The 23,145-nt window shown below is 37.3% G+C and overlaps 1 protein-coding gene across 1 annotated transcript in view; it reads right to left on the bottom strand.

Annotated features, from left to right (window-relative positions):
- FTO (FTO alpha-ketoglutarate dependent dioxygenase) overlaps positions 1–23,145 on the bottom strand; it is a 228,318-nt gene that overhangs the window by 126,317 nt on the left and 78,856 nt on the right. Inside the window, exon 8 of the mRNA XM_082290062.1 lies at positions 7–131. Coding sequence (XP_082146188.1) covers positions 7–131 — 125 coding nt within the window. The remainder of the gene's footprint in view (positions 1–6; positions 132–23,145) is intronic.

Below are 23,145 nucleotides of genomic sequence, written 5' to 3'. Positions count from 1 at the left end.
TCTCACCTTGCTGTCCATTCTTTACGTAGCTTTTGTCTCTCCTTAAGAAGTAGCAGGAAGCAGCTGATGGTCTCATTCCTTTGTTCCTCAATTTGTTGCTCTTTTCTAACTTCAGAGAGGACCAGACTTGTCTTAAAGGGAGGAAACACATAAAAATTATAATCTAGAAATAGAAAACAATGTGTAAAATTAATAAAAAGCCCATAAGCAAATAAGGACAGTAAATCAATAACTTTTTTTATTACAGTTCCACTGCTGACAAATCAATACAGTAAATGATGGTTAGAAATGGCCACCATATATTTGGTATTTAATCAATATACATGGCACATAAGGTAAACCTAAAAATCTCATTGCCTTAAGTATCACAACAAGACATTGTGTATTCTAGCCCACATTTTCTTGAGGCATAGTTATTTTCTAAATATTATCTTGTATCAAATAATATCAGAAGTATTTTCCTCAATGTAGCATTTGTTTGGGGGATTTCACTCTCCCCTTTGGTGCTTGGTAAAGCTATTGAAGAAAATTGTTTGTATTGTACCTTCTGAATGGAATTTTTGCTGATGTCCTCATGTTCTCTTTATCATTAAATACTTCAAATAAACAACTAATAAAGTCTTTTAATATATGGAATAAATTAGAAAATATATATACACATATATATACATGCAATGGGTTTAAGTAATCTGAAGGTGGATGACACTCAGTCCCTGCAGATCAAATGTTACTGGCCTTACCAAACGTTGTGCTGACAGCTGATGTAAGAGAACTGGAGATGCTCTTACCATCCTTCATGCTTGCACCAAGCTGACTCCAGATCCCTCCCTCCATCTTTGCCTACTAACTCATGCACCATTTTCTCCTCTTCTTTCCCTGCGCTTCTCCACGTCTACCAAGTTGGGAAGGAAATGGTTGATGCTCAGCTACCAACCAGTCTTACATCCACCAATGCCCATGTGCTCCTCAATGTGCAGCAGGGCCACCATGGCAGAGACTGAGAGTCTCTTCAGTGAAGGCATTATATTGCCTTTTTCACCTCAACCAGCCTCCAACATACACTGAATTATTTTTGATATTCTAACCTTTACTCACATGTTCTAAAAATGTATCAAAGCATCTAAATGCTTTTGGGAAGGATGACAGAACAGAATTCAGAAGACTGAATTCTTACACAAACCTGTTTTCACAGAAAAGGAGGCAAAAAAAAGTTTCTCACCTAGGAAGTTGTGCATGAGAGTTTGAAAACACAACTCAAACATAACCAAGAGCTGCAATTCCAATTCCCAGCATAACCCCCCTTATTGGAACAACATGACAAAACACATGGCATATTGCCTCCTCCTCAACATCACACACACATTACATTCTGTCCTGCCCAACTAAAATTCCTCTGGGAATTCGGGGAGAGAAATGATTGTTATTATCTTCAGTTTGGAAAATAGACAGATCTAGCCTCGTTCTGATAGGGTTTTTTTCCACAACAATAACATGCAGATTATACACTTCTTAAACTATGTAAAGTAGGAGTAGCACTGCTACTGCCATGGTTGTTCCAAGAGAGAAGCATGACAGGGTTCACAGAGCTGGAAAATAAGTTTATTGCACCAACATCACATGACAAAGAACAAAAAGCATCTTTCTCTCCACCTCCCAGCTATATCTACCAAAAGGCATTACCCCATCATATGGGACTTAAACATCAAGAACATTTTCTTGTAAAAACTCAAAATGTTCAAAACTCTGTCTATACAGATCACATTCTTGACCCTGCTACAAAGCAAACAAAAAGCCAGAGAGCATTTTCAGATAAGGATTCACTGACATGGGTTTCCCTTGCACTGACCTACAACATCTTTTCCACAAGCTCTAATATCTGCCAACTTCAACAGTTCTGACCTTAGAGCCTCACTTCCAGCAGCTGCACAATTTAAAGCAGGATTTGATAGAGGACTACAGCAAGTGGGAACTCACTCACATGAGATGATGTACATTCTTTAATGGTGCAAATTAACACTACTTGTCATTCACAATAAATATACCTACTAGGGCTTTAACTTTTATATTCATCATGTACAAGACATCACAGAGCACTACAACCAGAGTTTACCTCTGCATTATAGGATGGTAAGACTGTATCCATACAGCTAGGCTACAGTCCACCAATATTTCCCTTTCAGAATCTTTGTATAGCCATTTTAATCACAAAGGGAGAGGAAAATCCCCTGGTGATGGTGAGATGTCTGCTTCTCTCCAAGACTTCAGGAAAGTCCCAAGTTTAATGATGCCATGCCTCGCAAAGCTAAAAGTACGGTTATTTGGTGCAACAAACATCAGGATCCTGTAAATAAATGATTCACAAAGTGCAGAGCATGGAGAACTGGTAGTTGCTAAAGAATTTTCAGTCAAAATCTGATGAAAAGGTGATGTTAATAGATTATTATCAGTCAGAGATGGGTGATCACTTCTCCAAGTATTCCAAATCACATTGTATGTGATATGGTACGAATTCTGTTGACCTGGTCAAATTGCAAGTTTGGTCCTGAGTATCATTAAGTAAAGTTCCCTCCATCTACAGAAACATCAGAATTCTGGAAACTGAACATAATTTATTTTTTACTGAGAGAACAATTATATTGCTCCAGCCTTCTGTTAACACCTTTCATTTATGTGGTGATGTACATGGCTCAAGTCAAACACATAGTTTGACACTGACATCATAAACGCTTCTTTATTGAGCCCTGTGAGTACAGTCACAGCTACCTGGAGGGTGAAATAGTATTATTAACAACAATACATAGCAATTTAACTGATTTACTTGTTTTCTAAGAGTGCTGAAAGGGCAGTAAGGTCACCTGGAATGCCAGTGCAGGGCTTGATGTGTAGCTTTTATAGAGGCATTTCTTAATAACTTGCTATTCTTATAATCGCAATAAAAATCTTGAATTGTAACAAATAAAGCAGCATTCTGGGTAAAATAATATTATAAAACATGTTCCTTTGAAAGTTTTCTTTTCCATGTAACTTGTTTTGGGATTTATCGTTAACAAGGAGATTCAACATATACCTTGACTGATAAAGGTCAAGGGTTCAAGGCACTCGGCCAAAGATGTTATCAGCTGGGAAAGCCATTTCCTCACATCAACACTGATAAAAATCCATCAGAAACCCGGCTGATACCACCCCTGCTCTAAAGAGCAGGAATGACCTTCTTTTGAACATCACTATAGTTGCACATCCCATCAAAGAAAATCTGATCTTGTGTCTCAATTCTTTTAATGACAGATAATTGCCTGCAGAGGCCCCCTTTGCCCAATGTTGAGTGAAGCCTTCACAATTCTGAACTGGACTCAGCACTGACTTGGTGTTTTTCAGCACACTTGGAACTGCAGAACAGTAGAATAAATAAACAGTGCAACCAGCCCTACAGCCCCTCTTATCTCATCCTTGTGTTCACAGAGATTCTTGAGAGTGGTAGTGTTTACAAACTGGTGAAACTTTCTTTCTTCTGCTTCCTGAGCCGGCAAAAACATATCCTGGACAACCTAAGCAATGAGATTACACAAATTGCTTATCACTTCTGGGAAGCAACTCCCTGTCTCATTGGCCAGCATACCTCTTTAATAAGCAGCATTGCTCGTATTTTCAGTAAATCTTACCCAATCCTTACAGATCTATTTGTGTATTTAGGACTTTCCTTGTAAATCACAAATGGCACCAAGTCTTAAAAACAAACACACAACTCTCTTCTCAAAAAGCCCAAAGTATGTGTGTGTGTGTATATACACACCAGGAGAAAATCCAGCCTTTTACATTAAAAATAGTATTTAGGAAACTGTACTCTTTGCCTTCCTCCTGGTACAGCAGCAGAACTAAATTTAGGCATATCAGGCAGCAGCCATAAGAGCATCTTCTCTCATTACGTAAGAAAGGAAGGTTCTAAGATTAGATTTCAAGAGAGCAACACCCTATTTCTCTAATTACCACCAACAAAATATATCAGAGACACAGGACTGAATAGAAACTGTTATAACCAAGTCTTTCTATTCACCCAGGATACACACACAAAATTAGATACCTAACAAAGGTAATCTAGGTATTGTAACAGGATAACATTATTTTTTCCTTAGATATGCAGCAGAAGAAAGTCTGTTTTAACATCCATAGGCCACTACCCTGCTGAACTGTGTGTCCTGGGTGAATATCACAATGTGCTTACAAACAAGCAAGAAAAAGCAACATCTAAACACTCCAAACCCCACACTGATACATTTTGAATCTTATAAAGCTAGATTTTTTCCTTCCTTCAATACAGACCTCATGAGGAGTCAGACATAAGGTTAGAAACACTGTATAACTGGAGACATGAAGCCTAGTGTTCTGTCAAACAAATTAGCCTTCAGCCTGAACTAAAGTGGCACTTGGGACAGTTTGCCTCTTGGTCCTACTTTATTGGGTCAACAAATCAGATTTTTCAGTCTAAGTTAAGATTTAATTTACTCACCACCAGTTTAAATAGGATAAGCTTCTGAATCTTTACGAACTACTTCTACTTTAACGTAGCAGTCATCTCTAAAAAATCAATAACTAATACAGAAAGGAAAAACATTATGAGTAAAATCTCTAAGTAGGGCTAAAATGCTGTCCTTCATTTTCCCTGTTATTTTGTCATTTGCTTTTAGTGCTAGAAGTATCCTGATGAAATTCTATGAAACTAGAACATGGCCCCTTTTAGAGGAGAGGGAAAAAGAACCTGAAATCTATTAAGCCATGTTAATTTAACATGTTGTAACTCCTCCATGATAAAAAAGCCAGTAGTTGATTACAAAACCCTGCTCATTTCTTCTTTACTTTTAAAATTTCCACTTAAAACACAAGTAAATGTGCCCATTTTCACGGATACAATAGAAACAGCCAGTATGGTTTAAGTTATCACCCAGTAATTTGGGCACATTAAACCCAATTCTCTGCCTTTTGTTTATTAATCCACTATGCCAGATATCACAGTTTCACTCAGCAACCCTCATGTTTTGGATGATATTGAAAAATGAGTCATGTTTGTCAAAGAAAGTTAAAAAAAAAAAAAAGGTAAAGAGGAAAAAAGTGTTGTTTATAGAAGCCAGCTGCTCTGGCTTCGGCGCCAGCAGCTCTTCATCCTGCTATTTTACGCTCGTAACCCCCACTGCCCCCACTGGCACAGGTACAACTAAATGTTGACTTCAATGCTTCAGAGAGCACTCAACTGATTCTGTACATGATTAATTGCCAAAGACATGGCTGACCATATGGAACAGAGAAAGCATCAAGTAATTCATACTTCTGTATATGATCATTTGGCCCCTGTTGTTTTAATGTACAGGAAAGAGCTAGTATAGCACAGACCTGGTGTCTTGCCCTTGACAGCCCATTAAGAAATCTCAAAGCACCTAGTTGAAGTTATGCTGTTGGCTTTTCAATAGCAGCCTAATAAAACAGAAGCAAAGCTTTCCAACTAGTCTTAAATCTTTCACATACAGTACATTAACCACTGCTGCTAAAACAACTGGTTTCTTATGATAGGAAATGGGATTTGATTTCTAGCCTCTGCATACTTACTGAAAGCCTTTTTCTGACCTTTGGAGGGTTTACAAAATCATTGTTCGTTTTTCCTGCCATTTTCCCAGTTTCTTGCCATGGTGATCCTAATAGATTTGTTTAAGGTTCAGTACATTCTACTCTTACTAGCTGTTATATGCAAACTGTGCAATGAAGGTAGGCTCATGGGAACTGAAAGGAAAGAAATTATTATTAACTATTTTCTTTCTGAGAGTCAGAGAAGTCACTGCAACATCTAAAACATAATTTACTTCTAAGGAGCCTATAAAACAAAACAAAAATTCCTCAAAAGAAGCAATATACTAGCATGTGCTTTCTTTTATCAGACTGGAGACAAATCATCAAATTTCATTGGAGAAGGAAGGACAATTTATTTTAAAGTTGTAGTATTCTCAAGGATTTCTGACGCAGACCTCAAGAAAAGAAAAAGGTGCAGACTTGGAATATATATCAGTATCATTAACTGCTTTATATTAGTTTTATCTACCATTAACATCTTTTCAGTCATATGCAGTCAAAGAAAAAACATTTAAATAATGTTTCCCTGTCAAAGCTCTTAAGATGACAGTGCTAAAAAGTTAATCCCCATCCTCACAGATCTTCTGGCAGTTTTGACATACATTGGCAAGGATGCATTTGCTGGCACCTTCCATTAGAAAATATTTACATGGAGTTTTCTTGTCTGAGGATTTTCTAGTTGAGTAAATGATCCTCATGGACTGAAGGGCCTTATATGAGCTATTCTAGTCATTAGACATTCATCAGTGGTAATTTCCCAGGCTACTGAGAATTCAGGTAACATTGTTAATACTCCAACAAAACATACGAATAATCTGCAAGCCAACATAAAACTCCTTAACTGTTCTGGTTATTGATTGAGAACTTCCAACATAAAATCAGGTTTTTTAAGTCAAACATTATGTCTGTTTTCAAATAAAATATAAAGAATAGAGAGTTTTATGAAAGACATATCATTTTTATAGCATAAAAGGAATGGAAATGCAAGTTGCTGGTGTGAAACCATTGCCACAAAGATTATACATTCTCCCCTACCATTATATTCAATGGTGCACACCAAAACTAAACATGTACATAACCCAATTATAGAGCAGAATGCTTAAAGTTAGACATATGCTTAAGCTCTATATACAAGTCTACATGCATTAAAATGTAGGCAGCCCTGCCTTGCTTTGAGGTATTCACTGCTGACAACAAAGGATGAATACCTGACTTGACAGATGGGTAGTTTGACCTAGAAAAACCTACAGCGAGTAGATCACTTAGACATTTCCAAAGAAACTGTAGGTCTTGTCTGCACTAGAAGGTTGTTCCATTTATCTGTACCTGTGGAGCTAAAGTAGTACATTTTCTAGCTATATGAGTTTAAAGGCCATAAATTAAACCAGGTTGAGCTTATTTGGAAATAACCATTACCTTTATGCCTATATAAGCATATTTATATCCAGGTCTTGAACCATGCATTTAGGAAAAAGGAATCCAAACAGAAGTAATGACCAAGTAATTTTTGGTTACTCTGGCATGCCACAACTGGATGAATTTCCAATTGAGAAAAAAAAATACTTTTTACTGGATGATTTAAGGCAGTTATGACAAGTCTCTGTAAGATTTTCAATATGTAGTTATAAAGTAAAAAATGTAAAAAGATCAACACTTACAAAATATTTTTGCTGCACTAATCAGTTTGGCAATGTTCTAAAGGTGAAGTATAACCCACCTCATCATGAAAGAGCAACCACACCACTTAGGATATTTGGAATAAGAGTGGCTTAGCATCTTCAGATGTATGGGTGACTGAAAGGTTACCCTTCAGCCACATTCTCCCAGAGCATGGCCCCTCCACCTCTGAATCATCAATAGCACAAAGACCGAGGCAGGCCTAGCATGCATAGTGGATTATATGAAGTGTAAAACATTGTGGGGAAAAAGCTTTTGAAAGAAGTCAGGAAAAAGAAATCACACTTGCAAGAAGATCCAGCTGACAGGCCAGTCCCTAACAAGTGAATATGTTTGAAAACATTGTGAATGCAAGAAAAGAACACGCCTTTTGTTTCCAAACCTACAGTGTGTCTTTACCCCAACTGTTGCCTGCATGGCTGAACATATGTTTTTGGAACAAGAACTGAAGCAGAAAGTGTTCTTTGTTATAATTCACTCCTTTGTATACACCTCCCTTTTTCCATTTTGGTCACATGCAAACAGTAGTTACGCTGAACACTTAAGTTCTGAAGGACCGCACAGCAGTGTATGCTTCAGTGATTATCTACTATTGCTGAAATCAGTTGAGCTAAGATGCACAACAAGACTCACTTGGCTAATCTGCACTCTGGACAGCTTAGATTTTGCAGTACTGAATCACGCTGAGTACAACCTGCACATGCTCACTCAGCCAGCAGTCTGAATTCTCATCATCAACAATTATGTGCAGTTCTAATAAGCACTGAAGAATTACACAACAAATAATTTTATGCATTCAAAATAACTCAAAAGAGTACCCCATACTTTTCTTAGCATCTCAAAATTAACATAATCAACTATTATGAATAAATTAGGGTGGAGGAGAGAGGAGAGGAAAAAATGATGGGCTTCAAAGCCAGAAGTAGATAATACTATCTCACAGACACTGAAATGAACTGTAGTTCAAAATAAATACTCATATAATTTTACTGATTCGAATGAAATAATTTGACATGTGAGGCATTGCTTTGACTCATTTAATTTATACTGAAGCCCTACCACTCTAAGCAACTTGTACCAAAATCGCCAAACTAGATCTCCGCTCTTTGTAGCGCTCAAAATGCAAACTGGAATCTCTAAAGGTAAGAGTAATAATAATAATAATAAAAAAAATTTAAACATCCACAAGTTATGACAAAAAATGGAGTGAGTGCTAGATTCTGAATTATTACATTTTTATTTGTGACTATCTTTTAGTGTTTAATTACATGTCACGTTACTGATTTTCTTGAACAGCACATCTCAGCATCTATTTAGTATGGAAAAGCCTAGAATACCAGCATTTTTCTCCCATCACTGAAGCCACTACCTGTTGCCATCAAGCTACTTACTGCCTTAGTCACAACATCTTTTAACACACTGTCCACTAAAATATAGTTATATAGAAATTTAAAGCGTATTTCCAATGTCATTAGTTTTATTGAAATAATTTAAAACAGAAAGTCAAGTTACAGAATGGGTTAAACACTGCAGAATGAAGAAGCTGCAAGCCACAATCAAATGAAACAGCAAGCCACATGTCCAGAAGTGCCTGTGGGCATGCTTTGTCTAAGACACATGCCATAGCAGAACAGCAATTTAGTACATATGCAAGATAACCACATACAGCTGAATCCTATCTTCAAATGACATACGGGGTTCAATGCCTTTATCATCCTCACAGCACTAAATGCACCAGGTCTGTGGATATCCCTGTGAGAAGGGGATTCCCACCATGTTTTTTTAAAAATGAAGTTTTGTCACACTTGACTCAAGTAACAACTTCATTACCCCCAGTGACACCATGGCACACCATTGTGAAGATTTGAAATTCGTAATCATTTAAGTGCAGTAGTGATACCAGCTGTCATAGCAAAACAGACAGAAAGAGAATTGAGAGGACACTGCTGGGAAGAACATAGGAAATAAAACCAAAACAGAGCCTGCTACACTACATGTATTTAATGTATGGGGAATATGACATTGTCAAGCAGCAAGGACAACACTACCAGACATTGCTAGGAGTTGATGACAACAGCATTAGGAAATACATTTTTTTGGAAGCTATGATCCTCGTTCCTCAACGGAAAACTAGGCTGTCTGATTTCAGTGCCTTATTCCTCTCCAATGTTGTTACAGTACATAACTATACTTTACATCAAACCATGTGCTAGGTACCTCATGCGTAGGTCATGAAAATGCTGATGATGTGCAGTGTAAAACATACAACAAAATGCAATGTACTAGCAAATTTTAAAAAATGGGGAGCTGACAAAGGAAAACAAACAGAAAAGCCTTCTGATTTAACTTACTTCAAACAGTTGCCCAAAATATGTACCATCACTATTTTGGATTCAGTACTTACACTAAATATGGATTCCTCCTGAAAGAGCAAGGCAACCACTTACTCTTAATTCTCTTGCATTCACATTCAGAGCATGTTCAGGAATAAAGTTTTGCACATGTCATTCCGACTTATTAGAACATAAAACTACATAAACCTGTATTATATATATATGCCACTTACAGATAGACACTAATTTTCCATTACGAGTGATAAAGGGGAATACATCTTACTAGTATATAAAGGCAACACAAATCTTACAAGAAAAAGAGTTAATTGCAAAATTACAGTGCTGAACTATAGTTAATATATCTGATCAAATGTAACATCCTGTAGGCTCAAAAGAAAAATACACTTTTTTTTCCAGAATAAAAAAAAAAAAAAAAAAATAGACAAACCACAGCTCCTCCTAAAGAATATTGAAACTCTGTCTAATCTCATATGTGTAGGTCCCTGTTTGCTGTATACAATATACACACCAGGATGCCACACACCTGCAGTTACTGCTTCATCACATTCCACTTACTTTCAGGGCAGCATCCTGGATCTGGAGCATTAACCCGAGGAATACACAGGCACACCTCCACCCCTTAAGAACACATCACTTCCCACTGAGGTTCTCATCCTCTTGACACACTCAGCTGCCAACTTCCATTCTGCCAAGAACTCAGTAATATATATTGCTACTTATTTTTCTTCTGAATGCAATGTATCTGTATAACCTACACTTTGTAAGGCTGTTAGTGCCAACTGTAGGCAGCTATTGATTAGTCTGATAGAGTTGTGTTCCAGTAAAACACCGTGCTACAACACTGAAGAAGAAGATTGAATGTCCAACTACTTGAAAATTTCACCACATCAAAAAATAATATATAGACAATTTTCATTAATGTGAAAGCACTCAATCAGGGAAAATAAACTTTAATCATCTGAGTCATGTGCCTAACAAAGAAAAAAAACCAGTGTGATCACCAAATCAAACGTATACAAACACATGCACACTGATTTCTCTCTGAAACAAAAATCACTTGCTGCAGATTCTGGCAACTCAACAGAGATGACATTTGCATGATGTGCTCACAAATTATGACAATAAAATTTGGAAAACAGATAACACTGTTGGAGCTCAGATACCCCATAACAGTGTATTCTATTACCCTGCACCACAACATTCCCAGCTCCTGCCTCAGCACTCACCAACGCTTCCTTCTACAGGCACGTGAAACAAGATATGGGTTCTCAAGTTCAGCTGCAAAGTCCAACTTAAGAGAGAGGTCAGAGGTGGCTGACTAATCACCGCTGCACTCTTCCAGAAGGAACCGTTAATCCACTGGTAAAAAAGCAATGTCAAGGATGTATTAACACAAACTGGCTGAGCATCCTTAACAGACACGTACTGAGTACAGGCCACAAAGGAGATATTCTCCACTAACCCAAAACAGCTTTTGTATCTGCTGCAGAAATGAAAAATAATAGTTTGTGGAAAATGGTTTGACCTGTGTTCTCTCATACAAAACCTTCCACCATTAAAGACACATCATGACGAGCGGTGCCAGAGCTCTAAAAATCTCCATGTACTGTTACTGTCTAGCTGCTTCACCATGATGCTACAGGGCAAATCACGCTTCACAGAATTCAGAGCCCACACATAAGAGGCACAGCCTAGGTGAACAATCACCCAAACTATCAATGTGGTATATAAAAATATTTCTCTTCTTAAAGAGGAGAACATGTCATTTGATAAACTGGTGTCTCTCCTCACCAGAGTTTGTATTCCTTATTTTTTTTTCCACTTTTAAATTTTTTATTTAGGATGTCATTATGCAATCTTTTTATGTGTACCAAATCAATTTTCAGGGATAACCACATTCCTGTAGGAAAAAAAAAAAAAAAGCTAAAACATTTTCATTAGGATATGGACTGCTTTTTAACAATATTTGACTATTTTTTCCTATTCATTAACAACTGTCAAGACTGCATGCTGGAAGACTCATACTTACTGCAGTCTTAAATGCTATACATTTTTTTTGTTCCACCGAAATGTTTCTTAAATACTTACAAACAGAACTACTTAAATGTCAAACTACCACTTATGTTCTTGAGTACTAAGTAATCCTTTAAGGTCGGCAGATTTCATCCTGTTTACAACCAGTCAAATCAGTTATTGCCATACTGGAGAGATCACTAGATCTAGCAAGTTGCTCTTACTAAAGTCGTGTAGAGATGAAGTGTAAGAAAATTAAAACCCAAGACAAAATGTCTCTGCACAAAGCCCAAAAGCACAGCAGTTACCAGGAGGAGAAGTAGTATTTTGAGAAGCATTTCTGAAAACTTGTTGTCATAGCATTTCCATTTTAAAATAGAGCAACCAAATACTACAAAATTAAGTTCATACTGAAGAGTTTTCATTCCGGGAAAAAAGCGAGATTTCCCCCCAAAATGGTTCCATTTTTGACACAGTGTAGCACTTAAGAACAGGACTTCAACTTTTTTGAAGTTATTTTGGCCTGCAAAACCAACTAAAAGTGCCAGCCAAAGATCACCATCAGCACTGGGCTTGAAATCTCCTAAAATTGTGGGATTCAGGGCAAATTCTAGATAATCAAAACAACTTGTAATACTTCAAGATAATTCTTCCTCCATATATCAGTGACACGCAGAAAAAAGCCTTCAAACTTCTGAAGCCATTTCAAAAGGCTATACTTTGTTAATTTTTAACTGATTAAAACCATTGAGAATACTATTTTAATTCGACATTTTTAGAAAGTCTTCATTTTAAACCTCTTCATCAACACAGGAACTTGGCAAATTGTTATGTAAAGGGTTTGGGGTGGAAAAGAGCAGTTCCACCTTTGTTTACTACTTTTTAGGATATCAGGAACAGAAAGAAAAAAAGCTTCTTCATTTTGTATTACTTGAGATGAATCCATTAGCTCAGTTAAAAAAAAGAAAAAAAAAGAAAGAAAAAAGTATCACAGGTCAAAAGAACAAAATGACACATAAAAATCCATTGCCAAACTCGCTGTCGGTTGGATGCACAAGAGTAATGCTAAACAACTGTGGTATGGAGACAAAATATGCTTTCTTTAAGACACTTCTACAATAAGTTATTTAAGCCTTGTGAACAGCCTTGCCTTGCACCCACCCCTCACACATTAATGAAAACAAAGGGGGCCCATTTACATTGTAACCCCACAGTGGGGTTAAGCATGCGACCTTAAAGTATGGTGCTCTTGTGCTCAGTGGAAAGGTTCTTGACAATATAAACAAGAATTACTGCTGTTAGAGAAAGGGAAGACAATTAAAAACAATCTAGGATGCATGTTGTACAGCTGTTCAAGTTTCAGCTGCGTCTGACCCCTAAAGATGCTACGGGTTTCACTTCAGAAACTTAAGTCATTTTAGTTTTATTAAAGTAATCCTTCAACAAAAACTGAATTCGTACAACAAACATGAGGTTTAATATGAGTAGCACAATGAAAATTATGTATTGTTGGCAAAACATGCCATTGCTGCAGTTAAAAAGATGTTGCGGTCTGCCTATCTCTTTCCAATGCTTAAGCTTGCCAACAGCTGAGCAAAAAGGAAATCTCTGTAATGAATGCTAAGAGAACCTGTTGAGAAAAAACCAACTGTTCTTAAAACAGGTCAAGTCACAATCAAATCTGTTTGACAGACCTTTGTATCCAGGCGAAAAAAACCCCAACTGGGTGATTTCAGCAAAACTCTGCAGGCACAGTGGCCCAAAATAGATCAAATTGCAGGACCAAACAGCCACAACATTTTTTTTAAGCTTAATTTTGGATACCATTGATTCCAAATGCAATAAAGACAGACTGCAATTATGGTCAGTAATTTCTTTAAACATACCTACAAATTTTCTAATAACCAAGAAAATACTTAAATTTTAAAGTGAAAATGAACAATCTTTTTTCCCATCAGTCACTAAAAGTAATTGTCTTAATATTGTCCTTAAAAAATAGGGTTAGAGAAGAAAAACTTCTGAGAAAATAACAAAGATCTTGGCTAAGTTTCATAAAACCACAATTTTCCTGCCTGTTTGATCTTTGTACAGTCAGCATAAGCCACTGAAACTCCTCCACAAATGAAAGGCATTCATGGGAAGCCATCAGAAAGCGTTGCTTGTCCTCTGGGAGCCGGACAATAAAAGAAAAGTTTGTGTCTGCCACGTGGGCCTACAATTCAGCTTAAATGAACAAACCATTGCAATATCCTTTGGCTTTGTGAAAACGATACTTCCTACTTTTTTGGAAGAAAGGAAGTCATATATAAACAGAACAAAGGGAAGAGGCAACACAAGTAGAGCCTCTCATAATAAATATTACAGTGAAAGTTTTGCTCATCAAACCAAGATTAAAAACATATTTTAATCTCCCAAGTTTTATGCCTTTGATGTATGTTCAAGAGGAAAGCTTATATATTTTGTAAGATTTACAACATTTCTAGTGGGAATAGCTTAGTATTTCAGTTTTTTCCTCTCTTTCTGAAACTGAGAATGTATGGGGTTGATTCTAACCCTGAATGCTGTGTCATATCAAACACTTTTGTAAAGAATAAAAGGTAGGATGTCTTTTAGAGATTTTTCCCCGACAAATAGGCTAGTGTTCTACTGAACAAAGCACTGCAAAGTCATTATAATGGTGTAATGGTAACCTATGCAACTATGGAATACTTCTTAAAATGCCAGCTTTCCTAGACCACAGCAAATTCAAACACTTGCACTAAACTCCATAGCATAGAGAACCACTAAACTGCATTTCCTTGTGGTGCTAAAATTAGGAGAAGGTTATACAGCTTCAGTAGAAAGAGTAGCAATTTATTATCTGTAATTTCACCACTACATGCCCACAACAGCCTGATATAACACACGAAGCATTAATTTTCAGAATTACAAAACACAAAGCATAAACCTTATGCAGCAGAGGCTTCCTTTGTAACATCTTCTGTTGAGTTCTGCATGATTTTCTTGGCCTCCCATACAACCTTTCTGAGCAGCTTTTCTTTATCTTTCTTGATACAGCACCCATTGCTATGACAAAAGGACGTGCTCTTAAAATCACGTTTTCTTGCTGTAACACAGTCAAATAGCTGCCCGTTTCCACAGCCTTAGGGGAAGGCAAAGCCACATACACTAATGATCCCCCCAGATGAGGCAAAATAGATGAAAGTTTCAGTGTAAGTAACAATGAATGAGTGGGTAAACATGCTCTCCCAGGTCTTGCAAACCTGGCTTTTGGCTTTGGTTTCTACCAACCATTAACTTTGGGGGACATCACCAGAAATTCTCAAGTATAGTTTCACAAACACAGAAGTCAGAAGAGCAAAGGTGAAAGCTGCCAGAACTGTCACTTCATACAGTGAAGGTAAGTGTACTGTATATTGGTAAGACTTAGTTTAACAATATTTAAGGAAGATCTGTTAACTTCAGAGAAATACAAAACTGCTGTGAAACAGTTACAAATGAAGAAAACACTGGGTGGTAGATAGGTGTATACTTAGGAGGTGGAAAGTAAGAAATGGGTGAGGAGGTGACAAAATCTTTCCAAAGCTGTGTCAGCCCCTGGAGAGCTGATACAGACTCTCCTCCACGCCATTTCAAAGGTACATGGACCACATATGTGTCTTTCCAGAAGTCAAATCCTTTCCAGATCTTTCCAAGCACCCCCGATCAGTCCATTTGATTCCAAAGATACATAAAAGAGAGATGCAGAAAGTTGTCCAGAGATGGCAACTTGCAGATAAAGAAAAAAAGGAGACAGAGATTTCAAGGACAACAAGAACCTACCATAGCAGATTGTCTTCCTTAAGGAAAATAAGTGAAATGCTGTAAGAGAAGAAAGGGATATCGTACCAGAAAATTAATATAGATTTTAACTTAGGAACAGTCAATATGAGATTATTCCAAAACTATTAGAAAAACAACAGTATATTTATAATCAGAAGTGCCAAAGCTGGAATTACACAAAGAAACTTCAAGGAGCCTGACAGGGAAGACAGGTGTCTTGTCAATAAATACTGTGCCAGAAGAAGGTTCAGGAACAACTTCTTAAGTCATTTGCCCAAAGCAAATAGCAAGCAAATGAAAGTGTGAGGAATAATAGGATTCTTGTCTCCTACTTTCTATTTCCCTTCATGTTGCCATATGGTATCCATATCTGGGAGGATAAGCAGTACTTTGTACCCTGGTGTTTCAGTTTTCATGACACTTTACAAGTCTCATTGCTCATTTCACTGCTTTCCACGAGCTACTCCTTAATGACACCCAGCCATTGCTTCCTTTGCTTTCCTGTAAAAACAACATACTCAGGAAATAATGAATGTATATTTGTCTCTTTCAAGTAACTGCAGCTCCATTTTAACCATTTACTTTGCAATAAAGTTTTTAAAGAGAGCTTTTTTTTACTCCTACAGAAAAAAATGCGTGCGTATATCTTAAGGGTCACAATATATTTGTATATTTTTTTAAATTAGTAATGTCCCATAGCGTCACTTCTGAGATACAACCTACATTAACTCCTCCACCTCAACAAAGAAAAAATAAAATCACAATGCAACAACTGAGCACTCCATAGCTCATTTTGACTCTTCAGCCCAAGCAGAAATATCCAGTGATTGGTATAGTAGCCACAAAAACGACTATCAAATTTCTTCTAATGGCAAGTTTCTAAAAGCATACTTTGCTAGAGGGAGTTACTTAGAAGTAGTTGTGGAAACAAGAAAGAATTGGCGCAGAGAAGAGGGATGTAAGCTTAACAATAGCATCCAAGCTCCAGCTGAAAGAAGCACCTGCAAAGGCAGAACTGTTTTGTCTCCTCTGACAAATGCAAACAGTGGACTCAAACCACTGGTCAAGGCAGAGCAGTTTCACTAGAAAGGAAAAGGAATCCTCCAGAACCACAGAGTCCAGGACCATGCCTCAGGTAGAAAACAAACCAGCAATGAACATGACTCAGAGTTACTTTTTGGCAGGGGAGTCTCTCTCTTCTTATTCTTCCTTGGTGCCCAACCTGCTGCATAGTCTATATGAGAAAATTCTGCATTTTTCTGCATGGCAGTAGCCTCTGAAGTAGGTATCAAAACTTGTATTTAAGAAACAGAATTGTAAACTCATCATTTTAAGATACTTTAAGGCGGGATAAGGCAAAGCTTCTGAAATCAAAACACTGTTCATAATAAATTAGGAGAAAGGAAATTCCTGAGAAAATTTAAGTCTTTCACCTCTCCCCAAAGCCCAGATTTTCGTAGAATTTTAAAGTCTATTCCACTCACAAACCATTGCAACTCTCTGGAAACTATCCTAAAGGCTAACTTTTCCCTGTGGTTAGAAAAGTGTTTGCAATGCTACAACATGGTCTCGGAGTGATATTCTAAGTTTTTCGCCTTATATGATAAACTTGAATAAGAAAAACATATACAGAAATACAGGTTAGATTTTTTTTTTTCTTGATTAATATAGCATAGGGAAAAGATTCATCACTGTTCATAAGAATTCATTCGCTCAGGGAATTTTTTCATCTGTCCTGTCCTTTACTTAGCTAGACAGAAAATAGATTTTGCTGGCTATGTTTAATTTCCAGAGCTGTCACTGTGATCTAAAACATTTATATTGGAGCAACCACATTTATCCTCAGGAAACCAGAAACTGGAATACCAGTTCAAACACTGGATAGGCTATCTGCTATCTGCTGACCCCAGTGGTGTCTTAGATTTAGAAGCTGTACAGTGCAAATAAGCTGTAAAATATTTTTTGATGAAAACATATTTGAAAAATGCAATGAAACAGCAAAAATGCAATGAAACAGAAAAAATTGACATGGTTTATATATGCTTATTTACTGGTTAGTACAAATGTGAGGCACAAGTAGGTGTAAAATGAGAACATGATATCAATAATTATTATTTCTGATGTAAATCTCTAAGCATACTTAAGCATACTTTGAATGTCTAGTATATAATTATATAAATATATGTATAATTTAATTGTATAAATTCGGATTATGGAAAGAGTCACCAAAAAAGAGCATCACAGGCAATAGACTCATAGTCTTACTTGTAAGTCATGTTATTTACTTAAGCCCATTATGCAGATTTTCAAATGGTTGTTTTTAAAAAAAGATTACAACACTTCCACAAATATTTATGGTTCAACCCAAGAAAATAAATGGTTGTTTGTGATAAATGTAAGAAGGAATCAAAAATATTTTAGAAGACTTTGAAACAGGACTAGCAAAATTCTAATATACTATATATTTGTACAGAACATAATCTTCAATATGAAAACTGCTAAGTACATTGTTCTAGCTATACCAGCTAAATCAGTAAACAACTTTCTCCATCTTTCATGAAGCAAATCTTATTTAGTAACCTGGTTCTTATTATTCTCATTTAAAGGACTGATATTTATATGTCTAAATTACACCTTTAGTTGTATGTTCTTTCAGTCTTGCTTGCTACCTACTAATTTATTTCTCCCCAAATGTTTTTTTTTTCTTTTTTAGTATTAAAAATGGATTTACACAAAACCAATAACAATTTCCAGTAAAAACATATTCTTGTTTTAATCAGGCAGTTCATCACTTAAAATTTCACACATACACACTATTGCAAATGTTCTATCTGCAGACTTTCAGGCTGAATGTTCTGCTGCTGTGAGGCCATAATGTAACCACTCCTTCAAGAAAGCTGATTCAGAAATATGTCAGCTGACAAAAAACTATTTTGACATATAAAGTGAAATTATACATTCAGACAAAAGTCACATTTTTAACTAATTGCATCATTTTGTATTAGTAGTTTACATATTTAATATTCCCAGAGCAAGGCCCTATTAAATGCTGCAGCCAAGTTTAAGAGATGAAAATTCAGTTCTTTTAACCCTAGCATCCTTTGCACTTCTAGGACTCTTTATACTTCCATTATATTTATTCCTAATTCTCTCACTTGGTTATTGTTACTCCCTCTTTTCTGCAACCTATTTCCCTCCCAATTTCTTGCTCTGGTCACAAAACCACTTTGACCTTTAATTCTACCTCCTACTGAACTACTTCAAATGCTTTCAACACGCTTTGGTGCCAGACTACTCACAGCCTCTCTACAGCACTAGAAAAAAAACATTTCTAAGCATAAATGAAACTATTAAAATGGAAACATTAAAGGCACAAGGAATAAAGCCTGTGTAGCATTTGGTATTTGCACTAACCACAGACCAGCAGTTGAATGGCACTTAGCACTTAAGCAATCTTAAACAGAGAAATCATGTAGGAAGCCACAGTGCAGTGTGCAGCATTCCCCCTGGAGCATGTACAGGAAAAAAGTACCCCTAAAATTTTAGCATGTCTGCTTTTTATCCCACAACGCAGGGACTAATTGCCCTCAGTGTCTGAGCTGGATTCCTTGCATGCTGGAGCAGAACAAATACTGCTTTTTCACCTATCCGTCACAGCAAACATGAAAGATTATGACAAAAGCAAACCAGCACTAATCTCAGCACCTCACTGAGCTCAGAGCAAAACACCAGAGAGCAAAGCAGAGAGAAACTGAGCACAGACAGTAAAACACAATCATCAGATGAGTGGCTGGACAGGAGCAACTTGCCTCTGTGCTTCCACCTGGGTAATAATCATCATATCAGCTGTAGAGCAACATTAAACATTAGAGCATTGGTATGTAGATTAAATGTTTAAGAATTACTAGAATATGTTGCAATTTTTGGGCAGATTGGAGGACTTCATCCAGCAGTTCAGGCATTGAGCCCATTCTGGTAACTGAGTTAAAACAGAGCTTTATACACCAGTGAACTCATGTTCCAGCTCTGCAAAACAGACACCGTTAACATTTGTTCAGTCTAGTCTGATGCTGAGATTTCCTAAAGCAGCAAGTCAGGAGCAGTTATGCCTCTAATGGAAAATGCAGAGGGAGGCTTATCATATTCTGTTACAGCTTCCCAGGTTGCCATCATCTGAGCTGTGAACAATCTACAAGCTCAAAAAACTGCCCTAACCAGATGAGCTGCTCCCCTTCCGCTTCTGGCTTCCTAACTTTAGTGTTTCCTTTGCTCTTTGACCACCTCCTTTGTTTATATGCAAGTCCTAAACACTGCAGAGGGCTATGCTCCATCAAAATAATTCTCCTGTAACTGGCTTGTTGCAGTTTCAGGTACTACCAGAGAGGTTTTGGAGTGGAAAAACACCAGTGAGGGAACTCTGGCAGGTCTTCCATCGTGCCCACACTTTTCCAGATTTGGAGTAGGTGGAATGACCACAGCATGAAGAATCTCCAGAGGGAACATGTACCTCAGATCTTCAGTCAGGGAACGTGTTATGGTCACCTTTACAGAAGGGAGCAAAGCCAGTGCCACAGCACACTTTGGTGAACACTGGCAATTGCTGTAAAGGCTTTGCAGCTGGACACACCAACTCAGCAAACCTGGACACATAACTGAATTCTCCTGGAGCTGTGGGAATGGTTACATAACCCCAGAAATGTGTGAGAAACAAAACAGCAAAAATCCTTTGGTGCTTCCCTCTCAATCACCTCCAGCACTTTAAGGAACACAGCTGAGAAAAACACCAAAAAACCCTATGGTAATTCAAGAAAGGATTGAAATATTAGGGCAAGGGTAACTTCTGCACAGCCACAGCCTTTGAAACAACTGAAGGCTTTTAATAGAGCTCCTCAACTCTGAAACCACAGTGACTGTGATACAGCTGGCAGCTGGACAAGAATCTCTGCAATATCTCCACATCACCTGAAATGACAGCCATATATATTTATACCTTATAAAGTGTGTGTTTATATGTATACATACACATATATATGTACACACCTTTATAACCTTTAATAAATCTTTCCAAAAAGGCTTAGAATGAGACACAGGTAGGTATCCACTTTTTCACAGGTTTAAGTAGAGAATACCTTCTTCCATATGCTTTTTACTATGATTCTTTTGGTTATGAGATTTTCATTATCTTTAAATGGTGGATTTCTGGAAGAGCTGTTCAGTGCAAAGAGAACTTATGTTCTAATGCCTACAGCTTCAACAGACTTGGGCCCCTACAGAAGAAGCATGCTCCTCTCCTCACCCCAAATTGTCTCAAAATAATTTTCAGATAAAACAGAGAATGAAAAAACCTTTAGAAAAAAAAAATCAAAAGAAAAAACACTGAAAAAACCCCAAAACCCAAATAAAAGAATGTACCTTTGACCTCTGGTAATTCAAATAGAGCGTTAATCACCAAAGGATTAACACCCTCCATATCATAAATAACATAACCAGTCATCAGGAAATTATAACACCCCATATAATCAAGAAACACTGAAGTCTGTAACAGAACTATGCCCAAGCAGTGGGATGAGAGGTACTCAGATGAGAAACTTAACACATTGTATCAGTTCAGTGAGATTCTGCAACTTCAAGCATTATGGAGAGAAGCTCAGTACTTAAAACAGGCAAAAATCTTTCCCTCTGTGGGTGCACATGGCTGTATATACATGTATATGTATAGGTATGCATCCATGTGCCACATAAACACAAAAAAATAATTCACACGACTTGATCGTTATGTGCATTTTAAACATTTTCTTAAATCTATGTATATATAACCTCCCTGGGTTTTTCCAGAATAATTTTATGTTTGTTGAATTAAAAGCAAATACTGTCCAACATACTTTAAATAGTTTTCTGCATTTGACATAATTACTTTTTCTTAAACAAAAACTATTTCTCCCTTATTTGATTCTGTACTATAAACCAGTAACATAATAAATGTAGTATTACAACTGCACAGAGGTATCAATTAATGGATTTCTATCAAAACACTACATTTTTAAAGGGATAGGAACACAAAAAACCAAAGACATCACTACCCACAGTATTTAGCTTTGAAGGAGACTCACAGTACACCCTTATCTTCTGCCATCTTCACCATAACCACTTCCTACTTGCAAAGCCTCTCCATCCTATTTTCTCTCAAACCACTCCACTCCTTTTTGCCTGAGAGCCTTTGCCATCCTCTCCCATTCTTTGTCAGTCTCCAAAGCTTTTCCTGCCAAGCTTGTTTTCTATTCCCACTGTACCCAAAGGTCCATTCCACCCACAAACCAGTTTCAAGTTTTCCAAGCACTTCTGCACTCACTCCAAAGCTGCTGTCCCAGGAGTTCTCACTCACCTTGCTTTCAGTCCTGTCATTCTGCCACCAGAAGGGCTCCTAGCCCTCCTCCCATGTTGTCACTGGCTACTGGCACCTGCTGCCACTCTCCCCTTGGCCAGCTGCAACTGCTGCCCTGATTGCTTCTTCCCCCACCCCTTACTCTTTCAGAAACCTGTAGAGGTAAGTAAAGAAGTAACATTAACGAGTCAGATGAAGCAAATAAGACGGTAAGTAGAACTCACTCAGCACTTACTGTTTCCAGCTGTGCCTGTGCCTTGCTAATCAATCTCCTCCTCTACCCAGACAGGAGGGTTCCACTAGGACCAGAACCCCAGCATTTCCCCAAGAGGAAAATCAGACCTTTTCCTCAGCATGGAGTACCTCAGGAAGAATATGAAGAGTACCTCATCTCAAGAAAGAATAACTGAGTTCAAATTACTTTAATTTGTAGCAGTATTTTCTGCTGAGACTCAAAGAGCAGTGGAGGAAAGACCCACATTCCCACAATCACACTGTATTAGTTTACTTCTTCCAAAGAATAGCAAAATGTAGGGTCATGGAATCTGGTGACACACCTACAAGCAGGCAAGCCAAGGTTGGGATGAAAATGGACAGCTCTTCCCACATACAAAACTCTTAAAATTAGATAAGGATAAAAAGAAGAGTAGACTTTCTCAGTTTGAGAAGCCTTCACAATCTAAACTGCATTAGAATTTCTCCTTTAAATCTTCAGTAAAAATGACACACTCCTTTAGTTCACTTCTTCCCATTGCAGAATAAGTAGCAAATCTTATATTTTTCAAGCCCACTATAAAAATGCCACACAATTTCTCCAACCTTGTGTCATTCCACAAGTACAAAAGACAGTTTCTATATGAAATACTCTTTAAAGCTGTACCATGAGAAAAAGCACAGCTTAATTAAGTTAACTAAGCTGATTAAGCCATGCTCTTTCACCTACTACAGGAAGTATTTAGCCCTGGAGCCATCCTAAAGGCACCTCACACAGTGTATGACATGTTTTCCAGAGATACTGTATATATTTAGTCACTGTGGAAGGGGAAAAAGCAAACACCCTATATGTCAGCATGCCAACAAAAGAACAGAAGTATCAGCTGATAAAGCAGCTGTTTACATCTCATTCTTGTCTGGAAGGTAGGTATTACATTACAAGGGAATAGACAAAGTTAAGAGAACAGTACCCCACCATCCCAGATCTGACTGTTACAAAATAATTTAAGAAGGAGCACACTCTCCAAAAATCTTGATCACTGATATTATTATAATTATTATTATTGTTGA

This window comes from Coloeus monedula (assembly GCF_965178545.1).
Source record: "Coloeus monedula genome assembly, chromosome: 13".
NCBI lineage: Eukaryota > Metazoa > Chordata > Aves > Passeriformes > Corvidae > Coloeus > Coloeus monedula.
This window is presented reverse-complemented; position numbering and strand designations above follow the sequence as displayed.